The following is a 20,455-nucleotide window of genomic DNA, read 5'->3' on the forward strand; positions in this document are numbered from 1 at the left end:
GACGAGAGGATACAGTCGACTCCAGCAGCTTTTAAAGCTGATGTTTGTACATATTTTGGTTTCAAAACAAATAAACGACTTCGTCAAGAGTCATGTGGTCAGTAAATTCTGCAACACCAGAGTCAAGTACTTGACAATACTACAAATATATCCTCGTTACTACAGTATCACAATACATCATATCCCCAGATTCTTGCCGATACAAAGTCCTAATAAATTGCTTTTTAAGTCTTCTTTTTTTTAAGATTCTTTTTGATATATCAGTGCCATCAAAATATATAATGGTTGACTTTTCCAATGTTAAAGTTTTTTATTATAATTTATTTTGGGTATTCGACAATACTACAACTATTTCCTACAGTATTGTAATTGCGTATTGTATCGCCAGATTCTTTCCACAAAGATTATAAACGGAAGTCGTATAGCAAAAGAGAAAAAAACTATGTTTAAGGCAGATACTTAATACAAACCAACAAATTTGACAAAAAAATACATTATTGTACTCATACTTATACTTCCTGTTAAGTTTACAGTTGTCTCTTGCCCTCGTTATCCTTTTGCTAATCTGATGTTTTTTTACTTGATACTTTATATCTAAAAATACAAAAAAAAAAGTAGAATCAAGCTGCAGTCAGGAACCATCAAATCTACTTTTCAATGTTCACTTTGTAGCAAAGAAGTGATTTATTTGAAAAGCAGATAAACACGAGTTACTATAATTAATAATAATTACATGTTACTTATGGTGCCAACATTTTTCTACAAATAGCTGTAAATGTTTGGCTGGGCGGCAAAGCATAATGGGAGCTGCTGGGTGGCACCTGGTATGCATTGTTTGCAAGTTGATATATAAATGTTGGTATTTGAAAACTAAATGATGTATTTTATGGTCACAACTTTGTGGGGTTACAGTCTGAACCCCCCCCCCGTCCCCCCCACACACACTCAACATTAAACCACATACATATAGTTTAGCTCAGCCCGAGAAAAAAACTTGTTGTGTAATCGAGTTTGACACTGTTGTTAATTACGTCTTTGGAGAGGGAATTTTGTTTCCCTGTGATGTTGAACATTAAGACATGTCATGCAGGCTGCGGTCGGCCCAGTCTACAGAGTTAACCGCTAGCATGTGAACGAAAACCTCCATTAAGTCTTAAGAATCCCACAGACGAGCCGCCGGGACTTCGCATGAGTCACACACTTGAGGGAACCGACATCTGAGATCCTGTACAGTAGTTTAGGGGTGTCGAACTCAATCAAACAAACACTTCTTTTTTCGCAATACTCATGGTCACCCACTCGAATGTGTATTTACTAAACTGGAAATACGAGTTTAAATGTGTTTTTTTAATCTTGGAAGGCTCAACATATTGGAATGATCCGTGTCCTCGTTTACCAAACATTCCTTTTTGATTGATTTCCTTCGAGTATCATTTTTAGTTGGAAGTCTCAATGCAATTGTTTCGCAAGAATGTATCACGATAAAGTATCATGATACAGCGGCAAGGATATATCTGTAGTATTGTTGAGTACTTGACTCTGGTGTTGCACAACTTACAGACCACATGACTCTTGTTGTAACTGCCTTCATTCTGAAACCAAAATTGCCCAAAAAGTATGTAAGTAAGTCAGTAATTTTTATTTATATAGCGCTTTTCCAGACCAGGGTCACAAAGCGCTTAAACAATCAAAACAATATTAAATAAAGTATATACTTTAAAGGTCAAGATTACACTGATAACATGAGTTCGTGAAAATCAAGGAAAAGCCTGAACAAATAAAAACGTCTTAAGACGACTGTATCCTCTCATCCTTAGTCACCGCCGGGATCGCTATGAATATTTCCATTTAAATTGTAAATAAATTAATATTTTACACATTATAAACAAAAAGATACTTCAATAAATCCATGAAAAAAACACTACTGACTCCTTCAAAAAAAAAGCTTAACACATTTTTATTCGTTCAGGCTTTTCCTTGATTTTCTGAGACTCTTATGTTTGTCTCTGTGTTGTCTTGACCTATTAAGTATTTTTTTTATCGGTTATTTTTTGATTGTTTAAGCGCTTTGCGACCCTGGTCTGGACAAAAAGCGCTCTATAAATACTAATTACTTACTTACTTACATAAACATATACATTTATATTTTTGTTTTCTTTATCGAGATATTACAGCCCTTATCGTAATAGGTCAATATCAACAATTTGTACTAATAATAGTCATTAATGAAAGACTAACCTTCTTGTAGTCCTCGATCAGAATCTCCACCACGATGTTTTGGAACTTGATGTCCAACATGGCCGCCACGGTTTCCGCCTCCGCCCTCATGAGCGTCGGCCCGAACACCACGGCCATGTTGGACGGAATCATTCGATTGTCTTCGCTGTGGCTGCAAACTCTGTCGACGACAACAAACTCAAACGTCAAACTCAACGACCTTTTCGTGGTTCGAAAGAAAGAAAAAAAAAAAACAACTCACGTGACCAAATGTTTTATTATCATCTCCAGCATTTCACGGTTCTTCTCTGGAAGTTTGTGAGTGAGCGAATGGATTTCTGATAATCGAAAGTCCAGATTATCTGACTCTGTAATTAGACAAAAACACAAAAGGGAAATAAGACTAAAAAAATCCTGTTTTGTTTTTACATAACAGGCAAAACATGATTCTGATTATGTAAATCTGAGACTTAGAACTCGTGATAGACGTCAGTGACTCTTAGGAATTTAGGGTATAAACACTTATATATATATATATATATTCCTAGTTACTTCCCAAACAGCTGTGAGTCGTCCGGAGCACATGTGCTACTAACCACAGACAGTATTTTGGCTAATTCAAGACACAACTGTGGAAAAACGTTTTTTTCTCGATCGAGACCAGTTGAAGTCACAACTGCAAATAGTTAAAGCAACAGCTGTGAATAACTGTGAGTGGAACCAGTGACTGGTTTAAGATTTATCTCTGAGAAATATGAGTTAAAACTAGACCAGTAACTAGTTTAAGTTACACCAGTAACTCGTTTTAGAAGCACCAGTATCTAGATTGAGACAAGCCTGTGACTAGTTTAAAATATACCTGTTAATAGTTTTAGACAAGCCTCTGACTAGTTTAAACCAAATGCAGCTTTTGAATGTACTTCTGACTAGTTACAGAAAACCTGTGACTAGTTCCTGATTTACTTGAGACTAGTTTAAGATATAACTCTGACTAGTTATAACAAGCCCGTAACTAGTTTAAGCTACACCTGCTACTAGTTTAAAACAAGTCTATGAATAGTTTAAGAAAAGACTGTGATTAGATTAAGATAAATCTGTGACTAGTTGAAGACAAGCCCCTGACTAGTTTAAGTCGAGCCTGTGATTAGTTTAAAACAAACCAGTGGCTAGTTTAAACAACAACAGTGACTAGTTTGAGAAACACCTGTGACAAGTTTAAGACAAGCCCCTGACTAGTTTACGTTGAGCCTGTGATTAGTTTAAAGCAAACCAGTGACTAGTTTAAACTACAACAGTGACTAGTTTGAGAAACACCTGTGACAAGTTTAAGACAAGCCCCTGACTAGTTTAAGTCGAGTCTGTGATTAGTTTAAAACAAACCAGTGACTAGTTTGAGAAAAATCTGCTACTAGTTCAAGACAAGCCTGTGATTTGTTCAAGACAAAACTGTGACTAGTCTTAGACAATCCTGTGACTAATTTCGGACAAGCCTGTGACTAGTTTAAGACAAGTCGGTGACTAGTTTAAAATATACCTGTTAATAGTTTTAGACAAGCCTCTGACTAGTTTAAACCAAATGCAGCTTTTGAATGTACTTCTGACTAGTTACAGAAAACCTGTGACTAGTTCATGATTCACTTGAGACTAGTTTAAGATTTAACTCTGACTAGTTATAACAAGCCCGTAACTAGTTTAAGCTACACCTGCTACTAGTTTAAAACAAGTCTATGAATAGTTTAAGAAAAGACTGTGATTAGATTAAGATAAATCTGTGACTAGTTGAAGACAAGCCCCTGACTAGTTTAAGTCGAGCCTGTGATTAGTTTAAAACAAACCAGTGGCTAGTTTAAACAACAACAGTGACTAGTTTGAGAAACACCTGTGACAAGTTTAAGACAAGCCCCTGACTAGTTTACGTTGAGCCTGTGATTAGTTTAAAGCAAACCAGTGACTAGTTTAAACTACAACAGTGACTAGTTTGAGAAACACCTGTGACAAGTTTAAGACAAGCCCCTGACTAGTTTAAGTCGAGTCTGTGATTAGTTTAAAACAAACCAGTGACTAGTTTGAGAAAAACCTGCTACTAGTTTAAGACAAGCCTGTGATTTGTTCAAGACAAAACTGTGACTAGTCTTAGACAATCCTGTGACTAATTTCGGACAAGCCTGTGACTAGTTTAAGACAAGTCGGTGACTAGTTTAAACACACCTATGACTATTTCAAGATGCACCTGTGACTTTTTGGAAACACAACCTGTGACTAGTTTAACACAAACGCATGACTAGATTCAGACACTGCCCTGACTAGTTTAAGACCTGCGACTGGTTTAACACTCATGGTTAAGTAACATCTTATGATCCTCAAAGAATAAAAGCAACTAAACTAAACTTGAGATGTTTTCAAATCTTACTTGCGGCGCCCATGAGCTCCCGGTGGATTCTGAAGGTCATCAGAGGTTCCGACAGAGTCCTGTGTGCAAAGTATCACTTACTTGACGACAAACATATAACCAGCCTTTATGTTCATGATCAGTTTATATATGAAGTTAAAATACCTTAAATAAAACTTAAGTGCACTGGTGATGGTTTTCACGTCCCAGTCGTTGCCGTAAAGATCAACGTCGCCGGGGTTGTTGTGATCTGTGACAAAACAAAAACACATTTTTTTAACATGCCATTGGTTGATTAATGAGAAGAAAAGTCACAATTATAATATGACAAATATGATTTTAAAAAGTCTCTTTAACCCTCGTGTTACCTCTGGGTCAAGGTCACAGGGAGGCCCATTCAGCTACACCATGGATACCTCAAACACTTTTGTTTTCGGGGCTTCGGGTCACCTTGACCCGGAGATATTACAAGGGTTTAAACGTCTTATAGATTATACATTTTAGTCATTTTTTAACTTCATATATAAAACATAGGACCCGTATTTGACCCCTTTGATTGATTGATTCAATTTGTGTTATTATCTAAGAGGAAAAAAATGTATTACTATTATTATTATTATTTAATTTCTAAAATTATTTTGAATTATAGTCTCTTATGTTTGTATGTCTATGTGCATTTTCTTTAATAACAGTATCTGAAAAAATATACATATACTTTTATATTATATATTCTATTGGTGTCTATACATTATAAAATGGAATTAAATTAATATAAATAATTAATTAATAATATAATTTAAACAAGTGACTTTAACATTAAAGTTGGTACATGAAAAACAAATAATTAAATGAAAATATATGAAAATAAAATAACTAGTGTTCATTTTAATTATTTATATTATTGTATTTATTCCATTCATTTTTATAAGTTATCTACACAACTTTGAATTCCTAGTTTCTTTTACAATATTGCCAAAAAATATAAAAATATTTTTGCCTTCTTACTTCATAAATCAACCCTGTTGTAGGTTAAAATGTTTTCCACACTTTTAAACAAGGAAGTAAAGAGTTACTTAAACTCTTGTTACATTTTCACCAAAATAAGTTTTAAAAAAGCGGAAAAATTAGTTTTGTTGAGTCACCAGCTCCATGTTTTTAAGGCAACAGAATGTTTGCGGTGTATATTTTTTTCAGAGCCGACTCTTTAATCAAGTGTGCGGTGGATTTTTTTAAAAAGTGCAGTAAATGCGAAATCGTGGGATCTCGCTCATCCACGAAAATAGCCTTTTAGAATCTGGCAAGAACCGGGGACTTCTTTAGTGTAAACAAAGAAAACATCCGAATGCTTTTAGTCTCTATTGTTGACATGTTCATTGGCTTCTCTTTTCAACTCCTCGGACGGTTTATTTACAACGAAGTAACCGCCTCGACCGCCAGATCTGAACCAGTTCACTCTCAAGGACGTTGGAAAAAAAAAAGTAATCGTTTGAGCTGCAGTCGAGCCCGTCACGGTAAATATGACGTATACGACGTCCCTGCAGCGACTCGGTTCCTTCATTCATAAAACCCTGAAGAACGTGGAACGAGGGAGGAGAACAGTAACGTGAGTGTTTCTTTACCAAAGAAGGCATTTAAGAGCTTGTGCACTTGGATGTTGCTGCCAACGGTTCTGTAAACGCCTTCTTGTGTGACTCCTGTGAAGAGCAAAAAGGAAGGTTAAATAAAAAATGTAAAAAAAACAAAAACAAATACACGGTCGGTTAAATTCAAACATGCGCTTCTTCTCTCTCGTCTCAAATGTGGATACAAGTCTCGCGATCTGATCGTAATTTTCACTTTTACGGCTTCGTGTTTGTACAATGTTCCGTGTCCGACTCGTTGATTTTTATCACGTTATTTTACGAGGAACATATTTGAGAGTCTCCGTGAAAGTTTTTTTTTTTGAGTTCATTATTCAATTACATAAGACAGTGGTCCTAAACCATCCATGCAAAATATTCTGGCTGCAGACCCGTCTTCTCAGGCCCCTCCACCTGCTCTCTCAAGCCCATACTTTGCAGACAGCTACCTCCCCTTTAAAACAAGACCTCTATCCTTAGGCCCCTCTCTCTTCAGACCCCCAACCTATCCTCCTAGGCTCTAAACACAGGGGTAAGCTCCCCACCCTCTCAAAAAAACAGTCAAATACATCTAGTTTTGATTCATTTTAGGTCAAGTTAACTGGAAAATATAAACCTGTGGTGAGTAGAACACCAACTCTATTTGAGTGGTGGGTAATTACATTGTCACAGGGGCCACATTTTATACAGTGGCTGTTAGGGGCCATGAAGCATGAAAATTGCGATTCCTTTGGAGCGAAAAAAGCCTAAAACAAACGTCCTTTTTAAGACAAATATTATTTTAAAACAAAAAGAAAACCTGATGATAAAGTAACTCCTGTGTGTATCATGTAACAAACCACACCTGGAAGGCCTAAAAGCACATTTTTGGTCATTGCAATGTTAGTAGTGAGAAAAACATTTTTAAATGAAACAGGGTTCCTTCAGCTTTAATGCAAGTTCAATTAAAAACATTTGCAAACCCAAAAATCACAAAAAAAAACCACAGTTATTACATAGGTTTAGCGACATTTTTACCCAAATGTTTATTTTGACATGAAGGAAACATGACTTTTTAGCCGAGTAAAAAAACCTTCATTTGATCGAGCTGATGAAATAAAAAGTTCTTGTTCAAAATAAACCAAATAATACCAGTTATTTAAGATTGAAAACTAACATTATATCTTTCCTTATCATGTGTTCCCATTTTTAAGACTTTTTAAAATTCGATTTAAACATTTTAATTGCCTTGTTTTTATTTTCTGATACTTAAAAAACTTGTTTTTAAGCTTTCGGTCTTATTGTTATAATTATATTTGTTCAAACAAAAGTACATTTCCAGCCAATAGAGCCAACAAGAAATAACGAGAGAGAGAGAGAAAAAAAAGATCCCGCCCTTTATTCATCTTTCTCTTCTGCCTCCAGGGATGTTTCTTGAACATGGTGGCGCTCATCATGTGGTCCACCCACTTTTCCTGCTACACCCAATCTGGGCCAGAACTGTTGAGGCCTGGACCCTGCTGTCGTCAAGCACCACAAAAGAAAAACTGCCCTTCGTCGCCACAATATCCGTGACGATCCATGACTTGAAGATGAAGATTCTTTCGTTTAAGAACCGACACCCTTTCAAAAGTGACATGAACAAAAAAAAATGTCGACCTCAACGCCAGCGATCAAAGCTGACCAGACTAAATACCGCCGAGTAAATAGATCATGTCTTCATCTTCACTGTCTCCAGGAGAATTAAGACTTGTGTGGATGTGGATCCAGATGTAGTCGGAGATCATTTTTCAGAGCATTCTTCAGGCAGAGCTTGATTAAGCGGTCAGGGAGCCTGAATTCCCGATGACACTGTTCGCTAAAAAAAACTTTTTTGGAAAACCTTTGTGAGCGAGCGTTCTTTTGCAACATTTATTCATTCGTGATCCTGACAGGCGGGGCCGCGGCCAACTTAGCAGTGAAACGCTGGCTTCGCTAAAGACTCATGTTTAGACAAAAGTCAGCCATTTCCTGAATTTAAGCTTCAAGAATTGGGCACGTATGGAATACAAGGAGTGCCAGGATTAAGTCATAAAAAAGCGATTGAAAATAAAGACAAGAAAAGAAGGGGAATATACAGTATATATATATATATATATATATTTATATATATATATATATATATTTATATATATATACACATATATAATTCATTCATTTTCTATACCGCTGGAGCCCAGTTTCTTCGGGTGAGAGGCAGGGGACACCCTGGAGAGGACATCAGGGCAGGGTATGTATATGTATGTATATGTATGTATTTATTTGTTTTTATGAATATGTATGTATGTATATGTCTGTATTTATTTGTTTGTATGAATATGTATGTATATGTATATGTATGTCTGTATATTTATGAATATGTATATACTGTATGTATATTTATGAATATGTATATACTGTATGTATATGTATGTCTGTATTTATTTGTTTGTATGTATATGTATGTATATGTATGAATATGTATGTATGTATATGTCTGTATTTATTTGTTTGTATGAATATGTATGTATATGTATATGTATGTCTGTATATGTATGAATATGTATATATGTATATGTATGTCTGTATTTATTTGTTTGTATGAATATGTATGTATATGTATGTATATGTATGAATATGTATATATGTATATGTCTGTATTTATTTGTTTGTATGAATATGTATGTATATGTATATGTATGACTGTATATGTATGAATATGTATGTCTGTATATGTATGTCTGTATTTATTTGTTTGTATGTATATGTCTGTATTTATTCGTTTGTATGAATATGTATGTATGTGTATATGTATATGTGTCTGTATATGTAAATGTATATGCAAATGACAATGCAAATGCAAATGTATGTATACGTATATATATATATATATATATATATAAAAATAAGAAATATGTTTAAATGTATATAAATATACGTATTCATATTGCTAAAGGGATAATAAATACACGTAGAAATGTGTATAAAAACACAGAAATAGATACATTCAATTTATGTTCTGCAATTCCAAAAACCATATTCCGAAAACCCCTGATTTATATTTTCCCTGCAAACACATTTCCTCCAAGTCAGTTCCTTTCTTCTTGTTTTCCTCCTGTAAACTACAAGCTGGATATTTAACTCCGCCCTCATGACAAAAGTGTAACCAATCATTTTAACGGAGAGGCGGGACCTTCTCTCAACGCGACATGAGTGACATACTTTTGGAAATTCGGAATTTAAAGTGAATATATGCGTTTTCTACCTGCATGGTGTGTGCACTTATATTAGTAATATTAAAAAATATTTTTAAAATAGTGTTTTTGATATATTTATCATTATTTTGTGTTTATTTTCATTTATTATATTTATTTTATCATCATTTTTGTTGTTAGTTTTACTTTGTTTCAATAAAATGTTTTATCTCCTTTTGGAACTTCCGTGACAATTAAATAATTAAGAATTAAGGAAAAATTAAGGTGAATTTTATTTTATTTCCTTATTAAATACACTTTTCTTTGTGCATTTAATTTTCCTAAGAAAGATAATAAAGAATTGATATAACTCTAATTTAAGTAACTCCTGTTAGACACCCATTCACTCCTAGTGTAAAGAAATACTGAAGTAAAAAGTCACACTAGCCCAGAAACTCTAATTATTTCATGATCGATTTGTCTACCGAGAAAAGGCAGTAATTCTTGTTATGAATTTGAAGGCGAAAATAAAACTGTAACCATTAATGAAAAACACCCACCTTTGGTCTCAATGAAGTTGATACACTTCCTCACAAACCTGAAGCCAACTTCATTCAGTTCCACTGCGGGGAAGAAAAAAAAAAAAGAAAAGAGAAATAAGTGAGGATTTAGCAGAACCTCAAGTTATATAACGTCTATGATAACAGGCAGAGCCGGTGGTTTTCAATCATTACTGTGTCAGTCTGATGTTTCAGACTTACTTTCCGCCTGCTTGTGGATGGGCGAGTGGTAGATCTGAAACCAGAAAGAAAATGAGACATAAATTCACGAATCTGTCGGAGTAAAGTATGAAATAAAACAGATGTGAAGCCGTGCTGGTTTGTTTGAATCGTTTACTGAAACAGGGTTGGTTTCGCAAAATTCATGAATTTGTATTTTTTTTCTGTGGTAATTTTCTTTTGCCTTGAGACTGAAGTGTTTTTCTGGACTAATATGGGTCGGAGGTCGTTGTCTGCAGCCGTCAAGAGGTCTTGTTAGGGGAATCCACAGGTAGATCCAGTAGAAACAGATTTTTAACAAGATGCTTATTTCGCTTTACATCTCAGGGAACGATTTTTACTTGAGTTTCTTTTTTTAGTTACCAATATTTTTCTGTCATTTAAGCAAGAAATAAGACATTTATGTAACCTAGTTTTAGCCATAGTTACTAGTTAGCTTTATTTATGGTTGAATGGATGGATGGATGGATGGATGGATGGATGGATGGATGGATGGATGGATGGATGGATGGATGGATGGATGGATGGATGGATGGATGGATGGATGGATGGATGGATGGATGGATGGATGGATGGATGGATGGATGGATGGATGGATGGATGGATTTAACATTTCCAATGTTGAAAATTGGAATATTTTTTAAGTATTTCATTATTTTTTATAAAATGGATGGATGGATGGATGGATGGATGGATGGATGGATGGATGGATGGATGGATGGATGGATGGATGGATGGATGGATGGATGGATGGATGGATGGATGGATGGATATGGAAGTGTGACAGAATATTTAAAAAATTGTTTTTCAACTTGCTTTTTATCGGTATTATTTGCTAACTTTACCTAAAGTTCCGTTAAATTATAAATGAAACATGTTTTGACAGGAAACGGCCCAAAAGACATGTCAGAGAGACACAATATTTATTTATTAAATGAATAAACTATTTCATTCAATTATTTATGAAACTGCGCTTTTTACTGACAAAGATAAATAACTTATGTAAGCACTTGATGAATGTTTACAGAAATATACACTTTTATTATCATCATCATGTATTAAAAATACTTTAATTTTAAATAAAAACTATTATGAATAATAAAATAGTAATAAAAACAATATATATATATATATATATATATATATATATATATATAATATTCCACAAGTTATAATGTACAAGCTGTCTACTTTTATAATAACCCTTTTTAGTGGTTTCTGCTCATGGACCAATAATTACTACTTTCAGCAGGTCTTTAGGTCTTCACCCAAACACTAGTAACATCCTCCATCCCTGACATCATTGCCATAAATCGGGGTGGTGTGGGGGGGCACACAGCTGAGTGCTGGCGGGTGTTATGACGTGAGATTTATCTCCATCGCATCTTCATTATCTTCTGGTGTCCTTGAGCAAGACGCTGAACCCAGAGCTGCTTTTTTAGCACAGTCATAACTGCTCCAATCAAACTTCCCCATTAAGAGGATTAAACAGTGTCACCTTTTCTTTTTTCTTTTCATCGATTTGAATAAAAAATGTGGTCGAGCAAAGAAAGAGATTATTCAAATTCAGATTTTCTTTTTTTATATAGTAAAGGAACATTCTGGTGTTCATTATTTTTAAACTTGTCTCTTAGAAGCATAAAACACCCAAAGTATCAGTACATAATTCAATAATATTATTTTTTTTTGGTGGAGTTCTACTTTTGTTTTGGTTCCTTTACTTACTAGAGTGTAGCAGGAATCAAACATGAGTAACAAGCCTTTAACTGTTTGATCATCTTGTTAACAAGCAGATCGTCACAAAGATAAATGGAGACATAAACCAAGAACTGTTTTTTGGGATCAAAAAATGAAGCCAAAATTTCATTCTTAAGAGAGTTTATAGTAACTTTTTTGGCCCCTTTTAAATAATATCATTTATTGTATAATTTATCTTGTTATAACATAATCAATCAGTATCATGTAATACCGTAGTACTTCATTATCATGTAATTACATAATAATTCACTATCTTGTTATAACGTAATCAATCAGTATCATGTAATAACGTTATAATTCACTATTATGTAATAACATAATAATTATTTTTTGATCGCAATATTGTACATGTACAATACATGTTACTGATTGATTATGTTATTACCTGATACCCAATATTATATTATCGATCTTTTTGGTGAAAAACATAAAACATTTTTGGGCAGCTCCATGCTCCGAAAATATATAAATAATGTTAATAATGTATAAATTATAATATAATGTAAATAGGGACAGAAATGAAATATAAACTATAACTATACACAATGTAGATCGGGAAAAAGCTAAATGCTAAAAGATATATATAAAAATACTGAATATAATATTTTAAAATTATAAATTATGTAAATGGGGACAGAAAACTATGAAAAAACTATAAACTCTCGAAATGCTAAATTTCTTCATTAAAAATATAATAATTAAGGTTGAATTCCTTATGAATGAAATCATAGCCAAATAAATCCTTTAATAAGTCCAATTTTCTTTAAAGTTTTTCAATTTGTAGGTATTTTTTACCGTGTATTATTTTGTTGTGTAAGCACTTTGGGACCCTGGTCTGTGAAAGGCACTTTACAAATAACCATTACTCACTTACTTATATTTATTGGTCATGTAAAGTACACATTAAAGAGCTCCCATCGTTACTGTTCTGATAAATATGAAAATTGCATGAGGAACAATTTTACATTTTACTCCTTTTTAAAAAATAAATTTTCTCAGGCTTTTCAAAATAATGTTCAGGCAAGAGACGGTACTTTACAATATCTGTTTTCTATTCAGCACATTTTTAAGCCATCACTTTACTCGCTCATGTTTTCAATGTGTTTGGCATCCGATTAAAAAAACCCAGCTGGAAAAAATGAGGCCGAAAGAATTCATAATTTCTAAGATCTCGGCCGAGAGTTTTTTTCCCAGACATTATTAATCTACGTTACATGTTATCCATTTTAAAAAGGCTGTAATCCCAGGTTAAATCCATAGCTTTCATTGTGAGTGAGTCGTGGCATTTTTTTTTTTTTTTTTGGGGGGGGGGGGGGCTTTCTCCACTTTGCCAAAATGGCAGAGAATATTTTAGTGGATGAAGGGTGTGACTGAGTACTGGCTGATGCAGGTGAGAGATGTCGGGATGAGAGCGGCGGTTCAGAAAAGCACAATTTGGAAATGACAACTGATTTACCAAGGAGAGCCACTCTCTGTGTGTGTGTGTGAACGTCTAGAGGTGTGTAGTGCAAAGATAAACACCTGTAACCATGGTAACTGTGCACAACAAAAGCCAGGGGAAAACCTGCAGCCCTGAAATGCCTTAAAGATGAAACCAACATTCAAGATCATTGCCTAGAATCTGTTTAAAAGTCTGGCTTAAATACATTTTTTTTTATTGTCTTGCAAATGACACATAAATCCACAGTTCAACACAAAACGGATGAAGACAGAAGCCTGGCCCGGTGAGTTAGGAACCGTAAATTTGATCTACTGATACGAGCGCAACGACAAAAACAGCCACGCAGACGCAGTCAGTGAGTTTGTTAAAAAGTATCCGTCTTTTTTTTTTAAGCCACTTCGCCGCCAAAATCTTTTCACGAGTAGGAAAACCGCACAAAGGTGAAGCTCCGAGGTGCGTCGGAGAAACCGGTGATTTGTGGGAAAATTTAAGTGAATCCCTCGGACCCCGAAAATGCGTTGGCCTCCAAAACAAACGGAGACGGTTGTTGTGGGCTCGGGTCCACGGCAATTATGGGCCGGAGAGCGTTTATGATAAAACGCACTCGCGGGGAAGAGAACGAAGATACTAAAACTGACCGGATGAGAGTCAAGCTTTTTTTCCAGGCGACTAAACATTCGCCACCTCGAGACAATTAAACGCATCGGAAGGTCCCGATCAGACGTTGGCGTTTCGCTAGAATCCCTCAAGAAGCTCTGAATATTTGATCTAAGTGGGTGGAAGAGACTTTTGCAATTTTCATGACACGCAGAAGTCGCGCAGGAACGCCGGAGTGAAGAGAAAGTGTGGATTTGAAACCGTCTGTAGGAGTTAATTAAAACTCAAAAGAGAGTATTTAGGACTGTGTTTTTCTGGTGATGATATATAATAAAATACGGTGTTGTGTTGTTTTTCCAACGCTGGCTCCGTTTTGTCACGTACTAAGCAAACGTACAATAAATGCATTTATTTACTTCAGTTTTTTTGAGGGAAATGAATACAAAAATCAGATAACCATATTTTATTACTAGAAATGAATAGTATAATTAAATCTAAACTAAATATTATAACAGGATTTTCAAGTCGAGGGCATAAAAAATGTATATTTACTACTCACTGGGCAAATATTATAATAATTAATCGCAATTAATCGCATATTAATCAAGATTAATTGAATCGTATATATGCAAAATCTAATAATACATTTTTTTTAATAACATCAGCACTTATTCATACATATTTTGTGTCAATCTCAATTTTTAAAAATGACTGAGGACGAGAGGATACAGTCGACTTCAGCAGATGTGATGTTTGGACATATTTTGGTTTAAAAAACAAATGATAGCAGTTCCAACTTGTAAAGAGTCATGTGGTCTATAATTGTATTTCTATCATAGTTATTGTATGGTTTATATTTCAATAAAGTTTGTGTTTGAATCAAATTATTACCAACGGTTGTACATTTTTTTGTGTGGCTATTAAACTTCCGGATGCAAGATGTCAGCAGTCGTTACGTCTTCTACAGCTAAAGGAACAAGGAAATCCCTTGGGATCTCGGCGATGACTGAGGACGAGAGGATACAGTCGACTCCAGCAGCTTTTAAAGATGATGTTTGGTCATATTTTGGTATCAGAACAAATGAAGGCAGTTACAACTTCATAAAGAGTCATGTGGTCTGTAAATTGCATAACTATCGTAGTCAATGTTTGGTATATATCAATAAAGTTTGTGTAAAATACATTAATTTGATTTTTTTTAAATTACAAATTACTTGCAAATAATACCATTTGCAATTAAACTATCGCCGTTACGTCCTCCTCTGCAGCTAAGAGAACAAGAAAATCCTGTTAGATCCCAGTGATGACTGAGGACGAGAGGATACAGTTGACTCCAGCTGTTTTTAAAGCTGATGTTTGGACATATTTTGGTTTAAAAACAAATGAGCAGTTACGACATCGTCAGGGGTCAAGTGGTCTGTAATAGTATTTCTATCATAGTTATTGTATGGTTTATATTTCAATAAAGTTTATGTTAAAATCAAATAATTTGATTTCTAAAAAATAAAATACAAATATTACCAACGATTGTAAAAAAATTTGTGTGGCTATTAAACTTCAGGACGCAAGATGTCAGCAGTCCTTACGTCTTCTACAGCTAAAGGAACGAAGGAAATCCCTTGAGATCTTGGACTGAGGACGAGAGGATACAGTCGACTCCAGCAGCTTTTAAAGCTGATGTTTGGACATATTTTGGTTTCAAAACAAATGAAATCAGTAACGACTTCGTCAAGAGTCATGTGGTCTGTAAATTCTGCAACACCAGTATTGTCAAGTACTCGACAATACTACAAATATATCCTTGTTACTACAGTATCACAATATATCGTATTGTTTCCCCTGTATCGTGATATGCATCTTTGGCCAGATTCTTTTCAATACACACCTCTACAAATTTGGTGTCCGCCTTCGAAAATCAACGAAATTGTATTGCGTATTTTTTGTCAACACTGTATTACAGTAAATCTAATGATGTCTTGTTGGAAAAATCATGTAACGAACTATTTCTAAGCGAAGACGCCGTAGAATCCATTTTCCCTTCTAAGTGGCGAAGTCGATAATGTACTCGGATTATTCCGCGACTCGATTCAAAACCATTTTTTCGGACCCAGATGAAAAAATCATCCCCACGAAATAGCCGGTCGGCGGGGGAAAGGATAAATTATAACAGTGTGAGATAAAATGGAATGAGATGAGCAGGAAACAAGCTTAATAAACTCACAGGCTCTTTTCCATCCATGGCCTCCATCCACAACTTTCTGTCTCCCTCCGAAAGAGCCTGGAAAGTGACGGGTGCGTTTCTATGGAAACAGTAACAAATGCCATTAAAGAGGCAAAAGGTTGCAATTAAATTATTCAGCCTGAAAATGCACAACAACCGCACGCCGCCGTCTTCTTCTTCCACACAACATATAACAACCTGTGGCGGAGGCCGAGGTGAAGGTGCGTTTGATTCCCGCGGTTAATTAAAGTGATGAGAATGTGGAGCGTATTAAGAGAGGAGATGAAAACGGCTTCGCTCGCTCTGCTGCCAAATATTACAGCTTGTAGGCGACAGAATTAATTGTTAACTAGAACAACTGCTGCTTTTCCCCCCAAAATCCGCTTTCATCTAGTTACTATCGAAATCTTCATAAAGTCAGAAATTAACTTCGCTTTTCATTTCAGGAGTCAGGTGTCGATATTTTTTGACGTGAAGTTCCTTTTTATGAGGCTTTTGAATTAACTTTTCTGTTTAATTATTTAGGAAAAGTTGCATTTATTTTCATCATAATCACAATGTTTTATTCCGTGTGTTCAATCTTAGCAGATTTTAAATTAATCTATTGACTAAAAGATAAATGTGGTCCTTAGTTTGGATGTTTGTGTGTATAGCAGTGATGGGTAATTATTTCCTTAGGGGCCACATTGTATACAGTGGCTGTAAAGCAAAAATAAAAGGAACGAAAAGTATAAAATCAAGTAATAAAATCAAGCTTAAAAAGAAAAGTTATTTATTTTTATCTAATTTAAAAACGATTTATTTTATATATTCACTAACTTTTTGGACAGGCAATAAATACAAAATCCCTACAATAGACCCATGTAAAGTGTGGCCCCTGCAACCTTATCGATTAGGGCCCACATTAGGTCAAAATAATACTATGAAACTGACCGTTTTTTATTGTTTCTGATGGTCATCTAACCATTTTATTACTAGTACATTACTACATGTGACTTGTTAAGGATTTTTATTTCGACTTTATTTTTATTAGAAAAGCTCTGAAAATTAAAAAAAACATTACTATCACATTTTAAAATGGAATTTATTGTTAAATTATATTACTTATTTTATGGCATAATGCGTTTGAAATACTTTATTTTTCATTAAAAAATACATTAAATTACCTTTTTTTTTTTTTTACAATCATTAAATAAAATACACGTTAAAATTTATTCATATACAATAACAATAACACTAAAGCCTATTAAAGGATTCCTCTGTTATTTATTCTTTATTGTCTGTTTTTTCTTTTTGCTTGACGGCCCCTTATGACAGTAATCGTATATAATGTGGCCCCTGAGGAAATTGATTTGCCCAACCCTGCCCAGGTTCGTGTGGTCTCCATGTGCTTGTGTGGGTTCACTCTGGTTTCCTCCCACAATCCCAAAACATACAGAGGTTGATTGAGAAATTCTCCGTAGGCGCGAGTGTGTGACCAGTTGTGTGACCAGTTGTGTGACCAGTTGTGTGACCAGTTGTGTTTCATTGTGCGACCGGAGCGCGACCTGGTTATATGATCTTTGAATTTGACTTTGTTGCCACAAGGGCCTCATGGATTCAGTCATGTGGCCCTAATGAGGTCAGAGTGACATGTTTGTGACGGTTTTTAGTTTGTATTCATTATTTTATTAACTCTATACATCATTATTTTTTCCTTTTTTTATTTGTTCTTTGTGTAAATATTCATTCCTACTCAAGTTGAAGTGATTTCTTTAATCATTCATTTTAGAAAAGAATGATTTATAAAAATATGATATATTATTTTAAGTTATATTTGTTTTTTTGTTGACCTTTTCCTTTTTTTGTGTGTTTTTTTCTTTTTCTTTTGGCTCAACATGGAGATATTTGATAGTCATTTGTATTTTGTTGTTGCAGTCATGTATCTCATTTGTTTGTGTTGCCTTATGTGTGGCTCTATGTATTTTACACATCCCTTAATTGTGTTTTTTTCTGTGCAAACTTTTATTTAAACCGTGTTAGTTTGTGCTATTATTTGTGTTGCATGTGTTTGTATGCGTTATTTTTGTAGCATGTGTTTTTCTTTGTGTAGCATGTGTTTGTATGTGTAGCATGTGTTTGTATGCGTTATTCTTTGTGTAGCATGTTTTTGTTTGTGCTATTATTTTTGTAGCATGTGTTTTTCTTTGTGTAGCATGTGTTTGTATGTGTAGCATGTGTTTGTTTGTGTTATTCTTTGTCTAGCATGTGTTTGTTTGTGTTATCCTTTTGTGGCATGTGTTTGTTTGTGTTATTCTTTGTGAAGCATGTGTTTGTATTTGTTATTCTTTGTGTTGCTTGTGTTTGTTTGTGTTATTCTTTGTCTAGCATGTGTTTGTATGTGTTATTCTTTGTGTAGCTTGTGTTCGTTTGTGTTAGTCTGTGTGTAGCATGTGTTCGTTTGTGTTAGTCTTTGTGTAGCATGTGTTTGTATGTGTTATTCTTTGTGAAGCATGTGTTTGTATGTGTTATTCTTTTTGTTTGTGTTAGTCTTTGTGTAGCATGTGTTTGTATGTGTTATTCTTTGTGAAGCATGTGCTTGTATGTGTTATTCTTTTTGTTTGTGTTAGTCTTTGTGTAGCATGTGTTTGTTTGTGTTATTCTTTGCGTAGCATGTGTCTAAAAGGTCACATGTGTAGATATAGGTTATTTTTTTGTGTGTAGGAAATTGTGTATTGTGTTATAAATGTTGTAGCTTAAACACAAAAGTATATTAGATTATTATTTATGTAATCGTTTAATTATTTATATTATCTTTGTATTATTTATTTTATATCATATATATCATATTGAATCATTTTTATTCCGTACTGTCACGAACATTTGGGAGTCGTGTTGATCCTCTGGATGTGATCCTGCAGTTTCTGCAGACAGCACTGCCACCTTCAGTCTGTGAAACCATCCTCCACACGTTAAGATCTGATCTAACTTTTAACAACATCTCTCTATATTTCCTCAGATTACGAGCGACGGATCCTAAATATGTCAGTGCAGCCCGTGGCTGAGGCTGCTTTGAAGCCTCGTCCACGTGATTACGAGCGTTTTTTTTTTTGTTTAGTTTTGTTGTTATCGTCGTCTCGTCTCCACCATCTGCTCGGTGTCGCCGCTTGGCTTTAGGATTGTTTGGGCTGAAGCCCGTTCGGCTCTCACACTCCGTCCTCGTCGGAACCACCTGTTCGCCGGTTCATCCCCGCGAGGGGGCCGTCGCCTCATCGCTCAGTCTCTCTGATTCCGCTCACCTCTCCTGCGTCTCCACTTCGAAGCAGAAGCGCTTGTCGATGGACTCGGTCTTGCGGCGCATGCAGGACTTCAGGGTGAGTTGTGTGAGACCCTGAGGGGGGAGGACGGGGGTCGTGGATCAGAGCCGGCACAGTATTGGATGGAAAAAACTTTTTTAAAGCATTACATCATTTTATCTGAATAACTGAATTCAATCATTTGTGTATTGAAAGTTTTTTTTAATTTTTTTTAAATTAATTTAATCCGATAATTTGTATGTTTTCAAGATTAATAAATTGTTTTAAGTTTGATATTATAAAATTAAATATTTTTAAATCAAATCCTTTTGAATTCAATATGAAAATGTGGATATAATATTGCCACCAATAACGTCGATTAAAAATCCACCGTGATGAATTGAGACAAGTGAGCGTCGTCATGTGATCGTTTACGACTCGCGTGATTGGCCGAAAGTTCAATAAAGTAGCTCGATACTCGTTTGGTATTTTCTGATGGCAGCATTATATCAATATTTTTTATTTTATTTGTATTTAAAAAGGTAACAAATGAAAAATATATTTAATTAATAAATATTATTAATTTCGGATATAATAAACATTTTTATTTTTGATTATTGGTATTAAAATATCAAACTCTATGTGTAAAATAATTCATTTTGAAAATTAATTAAGGTAAGGTAAGGTAAGGTAAAACTTTATTGATCCCTCATTATATATATATATATATATAATTACATTATTTAATGGAATTATTACACACAAGCAGATTCAACCTTTTAATATAGATATAGTGTAAATAATATATTGAATATATATATTTAATACTTAACCCTTGTGTTATCTCAGGGTCAAGGTGACCCGGAAAGAAATGTGTTTGTGGTATCCCTTGTCTCAGGGTCAAGAAGACCCAAAGACCTGGAAACAAATGTGTTTGTGGTATCCCTTGTCTCAGGGTCAAGGTGAAA

General features: G+C 34.6%; 1 protein-coding gene across 1 annotated transcript in view; it reads right to left on the bottom strand.

Moving 5' to 3' along the window:
• ophn1 (oligophrenin 1) overlaps positions 1-20,455 on the bottom strand; it is a 46,973-nt gene that overhangs the window by 9,552 nt on the left and 16,966 nt on the right. The window contains exons 10-18 of the mRNA XM_087807341.1: positions 19,491-19,582; positions 16,213-16,291; positions 10,178-10,211; positions 9,977-10,039; positions 6,226-6,300; positions 4,772-4,856; positions 4,628-4,686; positions 2,480-2,585; positions 2,239-2,398 (exon numbers count right to left, since the gene is read on the bottom strand). Coding sequence (XP_087663467.1) covers positions 2,239-2,398; positions 2,480-2,585; positions 4,628-4,686; positions 4,772-4,856; positions 6,226-6,300; positions 9,977-10,039; positions 10,178-10,211; positions 16,213-16,291; positions 19,491-19,582 — 753 coding nt within the window. The remainder of the gene's footprint in view (positions 1-2,238; positions 2,399-2,479; positions 2,586-4,627; positions 4,687-4,771; positions 4,857-6,225; positions 6,301-9,976; positions 10,040-10,177; positions 10,212-16,212; positions 16,292-19,490; positions 19,583-20,455) is intronic.

The sequence above is a fragment of the Callionymus lyra genome, chromosome 14, assembly GCF_982586985.1.
Source record: "Callionymus lyra chromosome 14, fCalLyr1.hap1.1, whole genome shotgun sequence".
NCBI classification, from domain to species: domain Eukaryota; kingdom Metazoa; phylum Chordata; class Actinopteri; order Syngnathiformes; family Callionymidae; genus Callionymus; species Callionymus lyra.